The sequence below is a fragment of the Neopelma chrysocephalum genome, unplaced genomic scaffold (assembly GCF_003984885.1).
Source record: "Neopelma chrysocephalum unplaced genomic scaffold, ASM398488v2 Primary Assembly neopelma1_96936, whole genome shotgun sequence".
In the NCBI taxonomy this organism is placed as follows: domain Eukaryota; kingdom Metazoa; phylum Chordata; class Aves; order Passeriformes; family Pipridae; genus Neopelma; species Neopelma chrysocephalum.
Window position 1 is genome coordinate 2454653 of NW_020925579.1, and position 18933 is coordinate 2473585.

General features: G+C 39.8%; 1 protein-coding gene across 9 annotated transcripts in view; it reads right to left on the reverse strand.

Moving 5' to 3' along the window:
- AGTPBP1 (ATP/GTP binding protein 1) overlaps window positions 1–10930 on the reverse strand; it is a 56400-nt gene extending 45470 nt beyond the window's left edge. For 5 of the 9 annotated variants that reach the window (XR_003532148.1, XM_027670817.1, XM_027670825.1 and 2 more), the window contains exons 1-3: window positions 10847–10930; window positions 3145–3276; window positions 2098–2167 (exon numbers count right to left, since the gene is read on the reverse strand). Coding sequence is in view for 7 of the 9 variants with exons in the window: in XM_027670817.1 (XP_027526618.1) it covers window positions 2098–2129 (32 nt within the window). In the remaining 2 variants the exon portion in view is untranslated. Of the gene's footprint in view, window positions 1–632; window positions 751–2097; window positions 2168–3144; window positions 3277–4183; window positions 4274–4780; window positions 6811–10292; window positions 10405–10611; window positions 10633–10846 lie in introns of those variants that run through there. The other 4 variants (XM_027670818.1, XM_027670820.1, XM_027670819.1 and 1 more) reach the window with 4 other exon arrangements.
- Between the last annotated feature and the right edge of the window lie 8003 nt (window positions 10931–18933).

Genomic DNA, 18933 nt, shown 5'->3' on the forward strand with positions numbered 1-18933 from the left:
TTTGATCCTGTACAGTTCATGTCTCCATAGGCAGGAAACTCTTTCTTCATCCCACATTGAAATGCTGCAGCTCAAAATGCCCCTCACACCACCACTTAGCTTGCAGAAGGGAAGCATTGAACACCCTTGCCATCATTTCAACTGCTGCCAAGGCTTACAGCATTACTCGAGGTAGCCAGAGAGCTTTGTGGATTTCCTCCTCTGGTTAGGAAAGCTACAAGTAGATGTGGAGGATGCATTCCCAGACAGTGAGAACAGAGGACTTCAGTGGCTCACATTTGAAAAAGAATTCCCTCAACAAGAAAACATTTCCCTCCCTCACTGCAGGGACATTTCTTCCACTCCCAAAAGGTTTAAGCATTCTAACTCTGATTATGAAGAAGTACTAGACTCTCCATTACACAACTCTCCATTACTCACTGTATGCCACTTTCACTATGTAAATGCTAGAACACATCATCATAGCTTTCTGGTTGTCTACTCACAATGAGAAAGATAACTCTAATGGCTGCCAAGGCAGCTTATAAAAAGTCCCTTATCTTAGCATGGTTTTCAGCTATTCATCTTGCAAGAAGCCTTACAAAATATAGTAGTCAAATGAAGGATGCCAACACTTTCCCAACTGTACCTACTTCCTCTGAAACTGCTGTTTGCAGTCAGCCAGCACAATGATGCATAAGGGAATTTCTTCTTCCCCCACAGCAAACGGGTCCTCTGTATTTTGGTATGTTCCAGTGAGCCTTTAAAAACCTATTTTAAAATAGGCAGGCTTTTCATGAGTTTGTTCTGATTTTATTCCAATGCAGATAATTTCAAACTATTTTTTTTCTCAACCACTTCCACAGTTACCAAATAATCTTTAGAGAGCTAATACTTCTTATTAGTTCAGAGCTATCTCTGTAAACAGAGTCACCATAACTTATTGAAGATTTAGGGAACAACTGTTTTGAATTGCAGAGATGAAAACGTTTATTTTATCTCTATAACTAAAGAAGAATAAATGGCACTTAAGTGGCCACTCTGCAAAAACTTAATATTCTTTGTGATAGTATCTTTCATGTATTATAATTTGTAGTATTTTCAAGAATACTCATTGCTAACAGAGAGTTTGCTTTCCTTATCATAATGCCTAAGGAGCTAATATACTATAAGGAGAAAACGTAATTGTTTCTTTACTATTTCTTTTGACCCACCCCTAACACAAACAGGAACAACCAGTCTCTGATACCAAGCCATTCCACTTCTAGTCAGCAAAAGCAAGGACGATACTACACACAAGAATTTAAATTCAAATTTTAAATAGATTTCAAGACACAAAACCAATGCACAGTAGAGCAGGTTCTTCATGCAAATTCACCCACTCACTTAGAAAATAATGGGTACTTCAGAGAACTAAGACTGAAGCCAAAATTCCATGTTTTGCTGCCTGTACATATTTTTTTAATCTGATTAGATCATTTGACTTAACAAGGTGGTATAACCTATGCTATCTTAAGAAAAAGACTGAAAGCCTTTCAATAGTTTCCTGATGCTTAGCAGCCTTCCAGAAACAATCTCATAAACTTTTCAAATACTTGCTAAAACAAGTTAACATGAAAATAATAAACACAATTTTTCAACTCAACAATTCCGCTCTTGTTTGTTCTAGCTATGTGTTGGATTGCAGGATTGTTGCAGAATGACACACATCTTATGATAAAATCATGGCTTCTTACACAGTATTATAAACTTGTTCTTTAATTCCTTCAGCAGAGATCATTTTATGCTTTGCCAATATGTGCAGTGAAATTATTAATGTATTTTTCAATTAAATTTAATGTATACTTTATATTTGAACATATCTAACAGTAACTGAAAATTTAAATTTAGCAAGTTATTTATTAATTAAGCTACTTCATGCTATCAATATTGATTTCTTCAGTGTTTCAGGACATCAACTTACACGGTCTTACCAGGGGCCCATAATAATGGAAGTTTCTCCAACACTAGTCTCAGCTTCATATATTTTATTTATCTTATTATTAAGATAAAGACTGTTTTTTCACAGATCTCAAATAGCTTCATGTTGAGAGGTCACTATAGTTTTTGCAAATTTACCTTTTTTCAGATGATGTTTTTACTTTGTTCATATCGAAAGATGATTCTTCAAATTGCCATCTCTGATAACCTGGAAGATATTAAACAACTACATATTGTCAATATCTTTTGTTCTTTAATGATGAAATGCTACCACCATACTGAATGTCTCTACACTAAAAATGCTAAAGAAGTTAATTCACATTAATTGCATTTCTCCACACTGTCACAAGCTCTTCTCTCTTCAAACTATTTGATCCAGTTTTTAAAATAAATTATTGCATTTTAAGTATGGAGTATGATTCTGCATTATAATTCAGTTTTACCAAAGCTCAGAAAGTCTGATTATAATAGAACAGAAATTTGTATAAGTCATTTATTAGACATTATTTTCCTGTCCATGATGGAATTTTATCAAGTAAAGTTTTTGCTGAAGCCAGTAAATACACTTTTTTAAACTTATTTGACAATGTTATAAGATGCCACAACATACTTATTTCTGACTACCATTTCATGTATCTATAGAGTAACTAAGACTAGAGCAAGACCTGAATATATTTCCTGGACAGAAACCATATCATGCTAAGAACTCAATTTTCCTATCCATTTAAGGACATAGTGTCCTCAGGGCACAACACTTCCTCAAATGGTGCCTCCAAGGTTGCGGTCTACAGGACCATTAATTGAACCTCCGTACCCATTTGAGATCTAGTAAGAATGACAAATACTCCCACTGTGACAAAAAATAGTATCCTCCAAGAGCACGGTTGTTAGTTTAAAGGTAGAAGATAGAGCAAAGGGGAAAATGGATGTTCAAAGATATGGGTGCTGAGAATGAATATGATAAAGCACTTTCCTTTTGGGAAATGCAGGCAATAAATTCAGCCAACTACACACACAGAGCTGCCCCCCATCCCCTTCTCCCCAAAGAAATGTGTAAAACCTCTCAAAAATCCTTGTTGTTCAGCATCTAAAGTAATCAGATTTTTATTACTGGTAAGTTCCATGCTGCAATTGCTAAAAGCCTAAAGCAGATGAAGTAAGAAGCAAGCTTATTTCCAGACTTACCTGAAAGCAGAATCTTTTCCCGGCAGCCAGGAAGCAAATGCTTAGCTTTTCACCAGAATTCCAGCTTGACTCAAGTTAACAGGTGTCCTAGGTTTCTCCAAGTACCCTTCAAGTGTAAAGTATCTTGAAATCCTTTAAAGAAAATAAATAGTTACAAGACAATAGCTGTGCCCACCACAATACACACAATTTCATGAATTATAAAGTCTGGACTATTTGAACCAGGTTGCAGGTCTTACTGGGGGGAAAATATTAGACTCTTGAATGCAAGTAGGTCTGTTTTGCTTGCAGCGTTGACCCGCTGTCATACAGATGATGAACGGTCTGCCAGTGCCAAGACTGTCTATATATTATAGTGTACTGAACTGCTGTACAAGTGCAGCCAGCTACTGAGCTGAACTATCTTGAACTGCAAGATCTTAATTTGTTTGTCAAATTCACCACAAAGTATTTAATAAGTGCTAAAGTGCTTACTAATACTCCAGGTCAAAGGGAAAAGTCGAGCAGATAAGAAAAAGTACAAGAACTTCTGAAAAAAACCAAACCAAAACAAAAACCCCCAAAAACAACCACCAGGGAGAAGGAGTAGGGAAAAAATGAAAAGAGATAGAAATGCACACAGTAGCAATCCAGAGAGTTGTGGTGAAACATTTATGCATACTAAAGTAAAAAAGTTTCTCTAACATTTTACCAGGTAATGCAAAAAAGCAACTTCCAAACCAATTTAAAACTTTTAATATTATCCTTACTTTGAATAAAGGATTGATAGAAAGGTAAAGGCACAAGGTGAATGAGTCTCAATTTAAACATACATTTTAAATTTAATACCACTTGCCTGCGAGTGGTAGTCGAGCAGAGGATAAACTAGTATCAGTTCTGCTTTTAAAGGAACAACAACAATAACTGAATAAAAGCACCTCAAGTTGAAGGGGAGCAGATGAGAGAAAGGAGTGTTGACTAGTTAAAACTCCAAGCTAGTATACGCTCGATTCTCTGCAATCTCCCTCTACCTTTCCACATTGCCTGTGAATCCTCTCACCTACACAGCAGAAACAGGCAGCGTCTTCCTGGGAAATTTTTCCAGAGATGTGAAGTTCCAAATCAGAAAGTTGCACTCACTGTAATAGTGCTACCAACAGTACAACAAATTAAATGGACTGCAAGAAATTATATATAATTTTCACCTCTTCCTTTCTCTTCAGAAAAGCACATAATTGTCTCACTCCAGGGTCAATTCGGTGTCACTGAGCCACTCACTCACCCTCTTGCTGATCCACCTTTTCAAAGCTATGAAATTTTGACACTGGCAAGGTTCATGCAAAAGGGAAGAGTATACCACCTCCAACAGTTACCTTTCATATAAAGTTTTCACATTTGCCAAAATGTAACAGAATAACATGGAACACAGTCTCCTACTTCTTGGATAAATATTCTAACCACAAAACTACTGCACAAAATGGCAAGCACTATCACAAAGCAATTTTCTTTTGCTCAAAATAATGGCTAAAGAAACAAACTTGTACGATTTCATTCAGACCTCATATTTGGACATGACTATTAGGCATTGCTGTGAGTGCCTGTTAGACTACAGAGGACTTGTAAGGACACCATCTTCCTGAACACTAAGTTGACATACCTGTATTAGACGAACACCAAGATGCTCAGCCTCTTCAAGGCAGTAATAATTCTGGTCAGACATTGTAACAGGATTCAGAGGAAATTTTACTGATGTAAGTTCTGGGGCTCTCAACATAACTAGGATGTGGACTTCCTGAAGCAAGTCCAGAGCAGGGCAATAAAAATGACTGGGGTGATGGAACAACTCTCCTATGAAGACAAGCTACATGAATTGGGACTGTTCAGCCTGAAGATGAAAAGGCTCTGGGGAGACTTTAGAGTAGCTTTCCAGTACCTAGAGGTGGCCTCCAAAAAAGCTGGAAAGGGATTTTTTACAAGGGCATGTAGTGATAGGACAAGAAACAATAACTTTAAACTGTAAGATGGAAAGTTTAAGTTAGATGTTAGGAAGAAATTCTTTACTGTGAGGGGGTTCCCCCAGTCCAGTGCAGATTAAACCAGAAGCAAAGTGACCTTTCATAGTATCTCATTTCACATACCCTAAAGTCTCAGAAGCTGTTCATAGGTCAAAAACATTCTTTTTCAAGGTACTTGTGAGTCTGTTTAAACAAAACCATATAAAAAGACTTCCGTACTCTTCATTCTGTAGGCTATCTTAATTCCAAAATACTACTTATGGTTCACATTTTTAAACATAGCAGTAAATTATTTGCAGGAACTATTTACCTAAGTAAATTTACACTTGCAGGAATAGGGTCTGTGTTCAAAATTCAGAATAAGCAGCAACATGTGACAGCAACAGCACTGTCTCAGTACCAAAAGCAACCTACCCAAAAAGCTTGTAAAGAGCAAAACACTGTGACAACCAGTATTCTAAATATGGCAAATCCATACGAATACCCCACACAATATGGAAAACAGCAGTATGCTACTTGACATTATACAAAAAAACATTCACCAGGACAGCAGAATGCTCATCCTTTGACAGCAGTAAGAACTGGCCACTGCTACTGATACAGCAGTGCTGCCTCCACCATCTCATCCTCCTGTACCTTAAGGAGGACTGGCCCTTTGCAAAAGGCTTAGCAATTATACCTTAAGTAGTGTCTCCGGTTATTTAATCTTTTACTCTTTCACACATGACATATTGTTTTCCAGTTCAGCATCCCAAGTGACAACTTCCACAAGTATCTTTTTAAAAAACTGGTCATTTGTGCTTTTTTTCAGGAAAAGCAGTTCTATTTTAAAGCCATACAAACCAGCAAGGTTATCAGATATGAAAAATTTCCCTAATAAAAACATGAGACCTAATGTTGGATAAAAAAAATCTCACAGGCTATTTGGAGATGCCAGAGTTATTTATACAAACTGCTTTGAATCCTGAAAGCTTAATCCACAGCACAATACATACATGCACAGCACAATACATACATGTTTTGCTTACCTGTAAACCAACTTAAAATTCTAGTGATTGAAAACCTGGGGAAACCCTTCAAGCTTTACAACTAAGTTTCGAGTTGGTAAACACTACATCATACTCAACCATATACATAAATAATTATAACTGATGTGGTAGTGAAAATTTGTTTTCTGAAGTTGACTATTCCTAGCCCAGTTCTTAAATCTTCTTCTACAAGCACTGGAAAACAAAAACACAGACTTCCTACCCCATGACAAATCTTACTTTGTGGAAGTTTCATAGGAATTAAAGTCCTAGTCAATAGTCCAGAGGGAGACAATTTTCAGAACCAGCTATTTCTTTAATTAAATTCTAAAATAGGATGGAATGGCTTTGAATACACACTAAACATTATTGCTTCCTAATACTTTAACATGCAGCCATAAAAAAAACTTTTAGTGCCATCAAAACATTGTAATATCCCTAAAGGTACATTAGAAGTATTTCTTCTATGAAAAGAATTTTGTTCAAGATAGTAGAAAAACTAGAGATACTTTTCCTCCAGATGTAATTGTAATTTATGTGGAAAGGGTAGAAATAGTCCTTTATCTAACGACTAAATCTACCCAACACTTCTAAGTAGAAAAAAAAAATCTGAAGTTTTTGGTCAAAGAGAGACTAATTTTCAAATCCAAAACAAAATGAAAAGACTAACAACCTTTACTAGTCAAAGAAAAATACTTCTGAAAAATCAGCTATGCCTTTCCCTTGTACCATTTGCTATAAATATTTATAGTAGGGAACAAAAAAGTCAGCTGATTAGCTCACCCATTGCTGCATTATAGCAAACTGCTGACTTTTTGATGTGACTAGGTAAACTGCAACATATAATCAGACATTCAAAACGACATAAATAAAGCTTCACAGAAGACTGAAGCACCAAAGTCCTTTACAGCAGCTTGCCAACTATGTCATGCAGCCGTTACCACCAGTCCACTTAACTGTAAAAAGAAGGCCTGACACATGTAGCCAAAAAAGCTGTAAATACCCAATAATGATTATGAAAGAAAGAAAAGCATTGGCCAGGAAAAGGCAAGATAAAAAACAGTACTTCATTTCTTGCCTGGAAAGAAGCTCCTAGAAAGTTACTGCATTGCAAGCATAGGATTACTTCAAGATATGAGAAACTTGCTATCACCAGGGTCACATGGTATCACATTCAAAGCTGACATGATTTAAGCTGAAAGAAACACTGCAGAAGTCAGCTACTTCTTACTCCACTAGCATAACCCTTTCATCAGGTAGAAGGTGAATGGCACAGGGAGGGAGAAGGGAACAATAAAAATAGCCAGAAGGAAAAGGACAACCATAGCAGAAACTAAGCATTTCCCTACACCAGAAACTGAACTGGAAACCTTGTAACTTTAGCCAGCTCTTGGAAATGCTCCATTAATACCGTGGAAAATGTCAGAGGTGCTTTCCAGCACCTAACCCGGTGATTGCTCCTTTGGTTTACACTGTCTCGATGATTAAGGTCTGACTGTAAAAAAATCAGCCCAAACATCTAAACTTGCTAGTTCACTAGATGAGTTAAAGCAAACCCTCAATCCTGGTTTTAATCCAGATGAAAAAAAAGAAGAAAAGAAAAAAAAAATCCAGGGCTTTATGTTGCAGATTTATCTATTCAAATACACTTCAAGCCCTTCAACCTCATCAGTGCACAGAAACACAATCACCACAACCCAACTCTCAGCAACTGTTCTCATTTTCAAATCTTAACTTTTATCGTTTTGCTTATGAATTATACTTGGAGCGGGGACCCCTGGTGGTCTAGTGGTTAGGATGCGGCGCTGTCACCGCGTGGCCCGGGTTTGATTCCCAGTCAGGGATACTCCCCCGGGCAGATGGAGCTCGTCAGCCCTGTCAGGCCATCCATCTAAGAGAAGGTCACTCTAAACAAACCTACGTCCTGAGGACCTCACTGCCATTGTCCAAGCTCGCTTGGCCCCGGCAGATGAACCTTAGGATTAAAGGGTGGGCTCAGTTCAGCGCAGGCTGTGTCTCACCTAAAAAATCCATTGCGCAGGCTCAAAAGGTAAAAGACCTTTCCCAAAATCTTCGTTTGCAAGGACTGGCCATACCTACCTACCTATACTTGGAGCAATTAAAACAGTATTGCCTACCTCCAGTATGCAAAAGCCTGGACATTCTGCTTCTCATAAATTTTAAGTTGTACAGAAGTTGTAGTGAAAACGTATATGTGCCTTGTAATGCATTGAATGTTTTAGGACTGTCACCTTTGTGGCTGTTGCAAATAAGAGGGTGGTCCCCTCCTCCTCACTACTTCCAGTCTTTCTACGGTTAACTGTTACAAAACTGTATTTTCAAATGTAAACCATGCTGAATCATCCATGTATCCAGGCCACACACTGGACAGTTCATAATCTTCTTGACACTTAGCACAGGATATTGGACAGTTAAGCTGTGGATAGTGGCAGGACCTGAAAACATACCCAGAGACACAATCCCGTTATAAATCCCTCCTACGCACTCACACAAGCAGCTGCGCTGTTCAGCACTCTCACACCCACTCCAAGAAAATTGACTTCCCCCCTATGTTGTTTAAGAAGTTTCAACATTTCAGTTGCTGCAGTTATATTCCAGAGCCAGGGTGACTCAAGCAGCATTCAGTTCTTTCAGACATTAGCAATTCGTATCATAGGAGCAATATCCTAAGAGCACGCAGCTCACAGATACAGGAATTAAAGGAGATGTTTCAAATAACATACTGAGAGCCAAAAAACAGGTGATCCCCAGCTATGTCTAGCAGAATATCATCAAAAATTTTAAAGACTGTGAAGTCTCTAATCATAAGACACTGCTGACAAGCTGTTGAGTGACAAGCTGAACATCTTTCCTAAACTAAAACCTAAAAATGAGGTGAAATAGCAATTTCCTTCTGTAAGCCAAGAGGACTTCAGAGAGCCCTTCTCCTGATTTCTTCCCTTTTAATTGTAGCTTCTAACACATAATTTCAGTGAATTTGCTCCCAGCAGCAGTAAGCTAACCAATATAAATCTTCTACCAAGAAACCTGAATATTTTTCAAGTTCAAAAGCTTGTATTTAGAAGACGATCTGTGAACTTCTTGAACATGAAATCTAAAATATGAGCACTGTCATCTCCAACACCTAAACTGAAAGTTAAGCCTGAGATCAGGTATCATTTCACACATAGATCAAGTGCCACTTCACACACCAAGACTACTCCTTGGTTTAGTATCATTTCCTCGCTTTCTGAAAAAGTAAAAATACCTTTTTTGAAGCTTAAAATAAAAAAAGTACTTCCCTTAATTTATGCTGGCATAAAAAAAATTCCCAGTAGTGAACTGAAACATCAGAAACTATGTGTTAAAATTATTTTGATGGTAAATAATGGTAAATAATCTCCATAAAAAGACATTGTCTTGCCACTCTTCCACCTAAGAAATAAAAAGTATTCCAACACAGACACGCAGCATGAGATATAATTTCCAGAAAAACTCTTTGGTCTCCAAGTATGATTTCACTGAAGGATTAACCAGAAGGTGGGGCTATCCCACTAGCAACATCCAGTCACCCAGCATTATACAAAATACACACTGAAAGCTACAAGCAAAACAAGGAAGATTTTCAAGAAATATAATCTATAAAGGTAGTGCACACATGTACTTCTCTAAAGGAACAACATTTGTGGGAATACTCGTTGGAGAGCCAATTCCCTCATGACAGAAGAATAAACACACAAAAATCAACATTCATACCACAAGACTATACAGAAGTTTCATAGTGTTTTTACACTATACAGGTACACAGAGGAATTCAATCTCTGCCTGTACATACTATAGAAAGCCTACCGCTCTAAGTATCTGTAATAACAGTTCATTCAGCTCAGGATTCCTAAACATCTGACAAAGCTCAGTGCCTGAAAACAGTTTACACTCAAGAAATACACCACATCACCCCCTGATATGCAACCTATTTCTCAAACCTTCTCTATCGAGTATTTGAACTGACACCTAGAGAAAAATACGTGATATGACAGATTTCCATCACTGCAAGAGGAGGCAAGAAAAGGAGGGGGCAGAGGGGGAAGAAAAACCAAACCCTAAATATTAACAAACCCCTACACACGGAGCGTTAAGTTAGGCAGACGTTGGGTAGGCCAAGTCGCACGGTACATGAGGCAAGTGTTATTCCAACCGCCGTGTTTTCCATGCAATGCCTGCGCTGGGTTACCCCTCCGGCGGGACAGGGGGTACGGAGCCGCAGCCGGCAAGGCCGGGGGTCACCTGCTGCCTTTGCAGCAGCAGGACTGGCCGGCAGTGCCCCCCGTAGGCGCGGCGCGGAGGAAGCAGCTCGCCCCGCGGCCAGCGCCGGCCTCCGTGCGGCTCCACCCCCCGCCGCGGGCAGACCCGACCCCGCCGGGCCGGAAACCAGGCACCGCTCCTACCGTAGGGCCCGCGCCCATCTCCGCGGGTGGAAGCGCGCAACGCGCGGCCCAGGCGGCCCCGCGGCTCCCCAGCAGGTACGCGCCCGGCAGCCGCGGGGAGCCGGCACGGAGGAGCCCCGCCCCAGTCCCGGCTGCGGCGCCGGCCCTGCCCCGCTGCGGCCCGCTCCGCGCTGCCAGGGGCGATGCTCGGCCGCGGGGCTTCACGTTCGCGGTAGGCGGGGAACCCCTCACTCACCCCGCGGCGCTCAAGCGGGGGCGCCGTGCGGCGGCGGCTCCGCGCTGCGCCCCCGCCGTCCTCATGCGCGGCGGCAGGACCTGCCTGCACCGCAGCGCGTCACCGGCCCCGCCGCGCCCCGCCCGCGCGCAAGCGCCGCCACCGCCGCCGCGGGGGGGGGGGGGGGGGGGAGCGGTGCCCGGGCCGGCCCGGTGATGGGAGGCTCACGGCTGTATGATCAGCTGGACGAGTCGCGTGAATCAGCCGGGCCGGCCGCGCCCGCCGCCCCACACGCTCACGTCCGAGTTGTCCATACCGATATAAGATATACAGGTACCTAAGGGCGGGTGCCAAGAGGACGGAGCCAGGCTCTGCTCGGTGGTAGCAAGAAATTGGACAGGAGGCCACGGGCAGAAACTGATGCACAGGAAGTTCCACCTGAACATGAGGAAGAACTTCCTTACTGTGCAGCTGACCGAGAACTGGGAGGGATTGCCCAGAGAGGTTGTAGGGTCTCCCTCACTGGAGCCCGAGATTAGCTCAGTTGGTTAAACCATAGTGCCAATAAGGCCAAGGTCAAAAGTTTGATCCCAGTACAGGCTGTCCACTTAAGAGTTGAACTTGATGACCCTTGAAGGTCCCTTCCAACTCAGAATATTCTGTGATTCTGTGAGATACTCAAGAACTACCTCGATGCAATCCTGTGCCACATGCTCTGTGATAACCTTGCTTTAAGCAGGGAGATTGGACCTGATGACCCACTGTGGGTCCTTCCAGCTGGATGGATTCTGTGACTTTGGATTCCACAACTCCATTGGGTGCTTCTCCACAGCCCAACCTTCACCTGTTTTTTATGGCAGGTAAGTACCTGCAATCACAGTGAAACCAAGGAATCCCACTGCCCAGGACACTGAGGAATCATGGAAACAAGGAAGAAAACTCAGTGATTTGTAACAGTCAAAGGCTTCAATTCCCCACACACACACCTTTTCTGCTCCAAATCTTTGCAAAAGAGAAATAATACCTCATACACAGCAAAACATTCTATGGCAAATTAACCTTCACATGCCTGGTCCTGGTTTTCAACTGCTCAGTATCACTGATGACTTCTAGAAATGGACAATTTAATCTCCCTCTCTAACACTTGTTAAGGTGGAACAACCAAGAACAGTATTTCTTTTTTCATTAAGTTCCTCAAATGAAGAAACCGCTAAGAATACCAAGGCCAAATCCATATACTGATAGTTGTTTACAAAACTTATATGGGAGAAGCAGCCCTTTAGTGAAGGCTGCTAAACTGAAATCCAGTTCAAATCTCACACTAATAATAGCCAAAAATAAAGGCACAATCCCTAATAGAAATATGCAAAGTTAATTTCCCAATAACATTGTGTATCCATGGAGTCAGCCATTCTTAGTCTTAGTTCAGTAAAAAGCAGATTTCAGATCCTTAAAACTACACACTTTTATTCATCTTCCCTTTGTAAGTACATATACCTGGCTACCGCATTTGCAACTCCTGTCCTACATACATCATTCATTCCACTCACAAAGACAAGAGTAAAGACAGCCAAGACTTTTCTACTACCTAGGAAGTAGCTATGTGTTTTGTGTGACAATTTGCTACTCTTTCATAGGGTCATTCACCTGAAGAATTGTTTATAGTTACTGTTTGTTAGTCCTTTAACTTGGGTGGTGTTGCAGTGTTAGAAAGGTAAGTTCTGCTTATCGTCCATGCAACAGTCCACAGATGATCCATGCAGAAAACATACACATCTAAACCTTATGGACACAGAACAAAGCTGCTTTACTGGCAAGTCAGAAGAAACCATGTAAGTGAGGAGCAGTGGACTACTTTTGTGTAGATATGACAGATGGGAGATCCTGGTCCTCCTATCTCCTGTTTATGCATAAACGCTTTAATAAATTTTCTTAAGTCCCCATCCCACCATACTAACAAAAATGGATAGTCAGTTGTCCATTTATTCTGTTATTCACTTGGTCTTTCTCTGGCAAATAATTCAACATTAATTATGCTTCCTAGAACTTGTAAACCTATAGGTTATGATCATAGAACATACATGTATTGGGAAGGAGATTCCTCCCTCTCTTACAAGGTTCTCCAGTTATCTAACATGAATGTGAAAAATGCAGGTTATCAGAATGCAGGACTTTACCAGTACATTGGCAACAGATAGGAACAGAAAACAGTACAGCTACAAGGTGTCTGTGAATTCTATTAATAGAATTATTTTAAATGCATAGCTCTGTCTGAAGCAAGGCAGAAGACATGGAATAAATTCAAATATGACTCAGGCAAAGACAAAAATAGTGTCAGCCAGGCTCAGGCAAGTAAAGAGCAAATAAGGGGGGTGTAGATAAAAATATCTCAAATTTTTTTAAAGCTGAAGTCAGAGTAAGCATACTTAAGTTAGTTATGAAAACAATGTTTTAAACAGCTGTGTATGTGTCCTGACACATGACAAAAATAAATCGGTTCAAAATATGAGAATTCTTTACTGAAGAAAGAGGACACAGCAGAAGCTCCAATTAATTTAACACTGCCAAAAAGTGTGATTTCATTTAAGAAAAAATGAATTATAGTAATGGGCCTAATTAAAATACTTGTATCAGTTACTGAAACCCATTAACTACTCTCACTGTTAATGTAAACAAAGAATGCAGAACATAATTGGATGGGGAGGTTGCATTTATCTTGATTATTCCACCCAAAAGATTGCTCTATGGAGAACCGTTTTTACTAGCTAAGCATTTCTTTATGGAAAGTTAAAGGTCACTGAATGAGTGAACTTAGATTTTCTTTTTTTAGTAGATAAATTGATTCCAAGTTTAGGATTTATTTGTACAGAGAACAAGTTTACCTTTAAAAAACCTGACTCTGATGTACAAAGGCAGTAGCAGGCCACTGCTGTTCTTATAACAATTCTCACAAATTCAGATGCATTTTACTCACATGAGACTGAAGGAATCTGCCCTAGCTTTGTTTGTTTTCAAACATAATACTGTGCACAAAAGTGAGTTGTTTATCCATTGAATCTCTTATAAAGACATAGTTAAAAATCATGTTAAATCAAATACAATTCTAAACAGTTATCTGATGCTATGTAGTTAATATAATGGTTCATTATTCTTTTGATTCACAAAATTTTGTAACATTTCAACTAAAATCTTTAATAGGCATACAAAACTATTGCAAACAATTTACATTTTTACTTAGAGCAGATCATAAATCTGTGGTGTTTTGAAAAAAGTGATTGCAAATTATACGTCCATTAAGTAAATGTTTGATGGGGAGCCAGGCATGCATCTCTGAAAACAGCAGCAACAGTAATACTGTCTTGTGGAGCAGAACTTCACACAAAATTAAGTCTCTAGGTTTGACCAAGTGACCCATCTAGGGGATGAGGGAAAGGCTGTAGATGTAGTCTACCTGGGCTACAGTAAAGCCTTTGATACCCTCTCCCACAGCATTCTCCTGGAGAAACTGCCTGCTCATGGAGTGCAGAGGTGCAGTTTGCTGGGTTAAAAAATGGCTGGATGGCTGGGCTGAGAGTGGTGGTGAATGGAGTAACTTCCAGCTGGTGGCTGGTCACTAGGGGTGTTCCCCAGGGCTCAGTCCTGGGCCAGTCCTGTTTAATATCTTTACCAATTCTTTGGATGAGGGGATCAAGTCCCCTCTTAGTTTGCAGATGACACCAAGTTGGGTGGGAGTGTTCATCTGTTGGAGGGCAAGAAGGCTCTGTAGAGGGATCTGGATAGGCTGGATCCATGGGCTGAGAACTAGAGTTTGAGGTTCAAAAAAGCAAAGCGCTGCGTCCTGCCTTTGTGTCACAACAGCCCCAGGCAGCACTACAGGCTTGGGGAAGAGTGGCTGGAAAGCTGCCCAGCAGAAAAGAACCTTCCAGTTGCCAGCCGGCTGAATGAGGCAGCAGTGTGCCCAGCTGGCCAAGGAGGCCAATGGCATACTGGCTTTTATCAGAAATAGTGTGTCCAGCAGGACAGGACTAGGGAAGAGATGGTCCCTCTGTACTCAGTGTGTACTGTGAGGCTGCACCTCAAATCCTGTGTTCAGTACTGGGCCCCTCACTTCAGGAAGGACATTGGGGTGCTGGAGCTTGTACAGAGAAAGGCAAGGGAGCTGGGAAAGGATCTGGAGCGCATGTCCCATGAGCAGTGGCTGAGGGAGCTGGGGTTGTTTCGCTTGGAGAAAATAAGGCTCAGTGGTGACCTAATCACTCTCTACAACTACCTAAAAGTAGGGTGTAACTTGCTCTACTCCCAGGCAAGTAGCAACAGGACAAGAGGACACAGCCTCAAGCTGTGCCAGAGAAAGTGCCTGGAACATCAGGAAGGATTTTTTCACTGAAAGGGTAGTTAAGCATTGGAACCAGCTTCCCAGGGAGGTGGTGGACTCACCATCCCAGGAAGCGTTCAATAAATCACTGGACATGGAACTTAGTGCTAGGGTTTAGTTGGCGTGGTAGTGTTTGGTCAAAGGTTGGACTTGAAGGTCTTTTCCAACATCAATGATTCTATGATTTGTAGAGCATTTGGTCATAGGAATATCCCTTTTAATGGAACAACCTAAGCACTTAGGAAAGAATTAAAAAATATATGCCAATCTACACTCTATGTGGAAAGACAAGGATATTAGAGCTTTCATAAGATAAAAAGGTAGCTTACATTTTTACATAAATCACATTGCATTCATTTAGTATTACTGACAAGGCAATACAAGCAACGAATAGAGAGACATTTTGCAGAGACACAAATTTTCAGACAAGAATGGGCTCCTTACTCCCAACTGCATGTTTATAATTTGTTAAAAAAACATTTACTACTAAGTAAGCAATACAGTATGACTTCCAGGATCAGACATACAGCTAAAATAATCACAAGTAATTTCAAAAGTTAATAGTTATCCCCCCTGGGAGCAGGAAAGGGATGTAAAGCATTAGAACAGACAGACCATGGAAGAGGTGGAGCCACCATCTCTGGAAGTGTTCGAAAACATGTGGATATGGCACTTGAGGACATGGTGTAATGATAAGGATGGTAGTGGTGCTAAATTAGTTGATAGCTGGACTTGAAGTATTTTTCCAGCTTTAATAATTCCCTGATTCTAGGATAAAAGCAAGGAGTATAAGAAAAAGCTCTGCAAAATAATTTAATGGGTTGCAGCATATAAGTATTTCTAGATCCTATCCTGTTCCTTTCAAATTATCAACTGGCTAATCATCGTTTCCTATTAAAACTTAACCTCTGTTAGTTAAATCTGCCTTGCCTGTTGCTATACCCCCATGTAATCAACATATCCAGTCAGTTCCAGATAATGAACACTGCTAACAGCTCTCCTTAACTCTGAAAACCAATCACACCTTCATGTGGGAGCCAGCACTTGTCTACATACACACTGGAGGATTTGGTTTTGGCTCTTTATCTCTAGATTTCTCATTCCTTGCTAACCATTAGAACTTGGTACTTCTCCAGCATTGGCTCTGTTCTTTTTCACCTTTGAGAACATCTTTTGTGCTCTATTGCAGGTGTATTTCAATGCATACAAAAGCATTTCAGTTCAACTTCATATCTATGGTTCATTCAGCTACTTTTCTTTTGTAATACTGAAAATGAAATAACCTAACAATATTCTTCATACAGAATTCAGAATGTATAGGTTTGTATCCTGATGGATAATGTTCATCTAAGTGTTGTGGAGAGTGGGGGTCAGAAAGAGTGGGTTTTTCAGGGCAGGAAGGGGACAGGTTTCTAAAGCAATGCACTGTGTTTCACAGGTTCATACCAAGGCATTTCCACATGCCCAGTGACAATCACATTTAATGTATATGTGTAGGATGTTAACAAACCCATGCCCCACCTTGACCCAGCCAAACTCAAGAGTGAATCTCATCTGTTTCAGTTAAACAAGAATGTCAGTACTCACAGTGTAAAAAAAAAAAAAAATTATGTGTATCATTTTAACCTATCTGAAGGTTACCTTCTTTCTATTTAGGAAAGTATTTGCTTACTGTGAGGCACCTCCCTTTTCCTTATCTCCCTGCACCAATTGCTTCCATTAACAAGGAGATCCAAAGCCATGACAAGTTCCTGAAAAATCAGTGGTACTTTGAGCAAGGCAAAAGATAAAGAATAATTTTCAGAAATGACTATGAAATACCTTCTTCTTGGGGGAAAGCTATAAAGATATCTTGCAGCAGATGACCATTTCCACAATGGACTCCTTGAGGGAGAGGAGGTTTCTCTGTGTTACTCATAAAATGATAAACAAATGATGTAATTTTGTACAAATAGGTCAATAAGTAATTCTACATGCTTCAGATTTCTTGATCTTTAGAGTAAACTAGGGAACCTTATCTCTTAAATCTGCTTCCATTTACTTAGCGTGCTTTAAGAACAGCATGCAGAGCATGAGGAGACTACATTATTAATAGAACTTATTCATAAATCATGTTTTTTAATTTGATTTAATTGACCTTTGTGCAAACAGTACTTCAAAGGCTGCAGATGCCTTTTTGCTTATGCCAGTCAAAATTCCTTTTACAGGATTTTTTGTTTTTAAGACACAGTAGAGGACAAGTTTGCTCATTTCTTCTCTTAAGTATTCTTAAAAAATTCATTATGCTTTAGTATGAGTTTCTACAGTGTAAAAATAGACATCCTGTATTACAAACTCATACAAAACACATCACTAGCTTCAACATTAATGTAATATCATTCTGGAAAGACAAAAATAGCAGGCAGTCAACTGACTATACCCTAAACTGGTACATGGTTATCTGAAGTATTCTTAAACAAAGCAGCCTATTTAAGTCAAGTACATGATGGCATGTTCTTACTGTATTACAGGAACAAAGGTACTCCACAAGTAATACTGAAGCAAGTTCCTTATAATTCTTAACCTGCTCCCACTTCACCAAGAAGGAAGCAAAAAACATGTTTTGGACACACTACAGAGAATTATCTGGAGGTTGCTCTTCTTCTCTCTTTTGCTTAATGTTGAGAACTACTTTGTGGAGCTTACACGTATGTGCTTGACTAAGAAAACAAGAGATACTTTTGTAATAAACTACAAGGCATTTTAAATACTAGTGACTTTTGTAAACCATCCCCCCCAAAAAAAAAAGAATTGTGTGTGTAATCTACAAATAACTAAAAAGCAGTTTTATTTTTCTGGATGTTCCCATGCACCTATCACACGTGCCAGAAGTTAGATCAGTCCTTCACAGAATTCTGTCAGTGTGCTTCATTGTATCATTTCACGTTGAAGTGCTTTGATATTCTCAAAGCAAAGCATCTCAACTTAGGGGTTACTGCAGTGAGCATGTGTTAATTTTTTTAACTGCTACAGTCCTTTCACACAGATATAAACAAGCTGCTGTTCATGTTTGATGCCTGGTATTTTTGCCAAGAGAAGTGGTAATTCCTTACATTTATTTACAATGGATCCATCACCATGACGACTTCATAAAAATCAGCTTGTAATTGCAACCACTTAGTCTGCACAGAACCACAAATAGACAATTTTTAATGGAAGCATCCGTGACAAACTTCAAACAAACTACTTTTTCAGAAAGTAATTTTAGTAAAATATTGGGTTTTTTAAAAAAAATTTCATCGTTAAATGATTATTAGAGATTATATGGACTATAGCCCTTCTCTCTTGAAATTAAAAATGGAATTCACAAAAAAAATCAACTATCTTTCTACAGAACAGAATGTCGGTCAAAGTATCACTATCTGCTCTACTAAAGACAGCTAGCTTTCATTTACAAATGTTTTTACCACTATCAGGTTTAATAATAATGATCTGTTCTTTGCTACCATAATATTAGGATCATTACAAGATGTCTGTTACTTAGAGTTGCATATCACCCCTGGAATTACATATAAGTACAGTGCAGCGGTGAACCACCAGACATTTTAACAGCCATTGAGCTGAAGACAATTCTTTCAGGTAAAAGTAGATGCTGCAATTGGTTTAACAGAAGCTCTCACTAAGATTTCTCCTCATGCTTTCCACCAAGGACAAATGTTCTGTACTTCATGCATGTTGAATAGAATGGGTGATG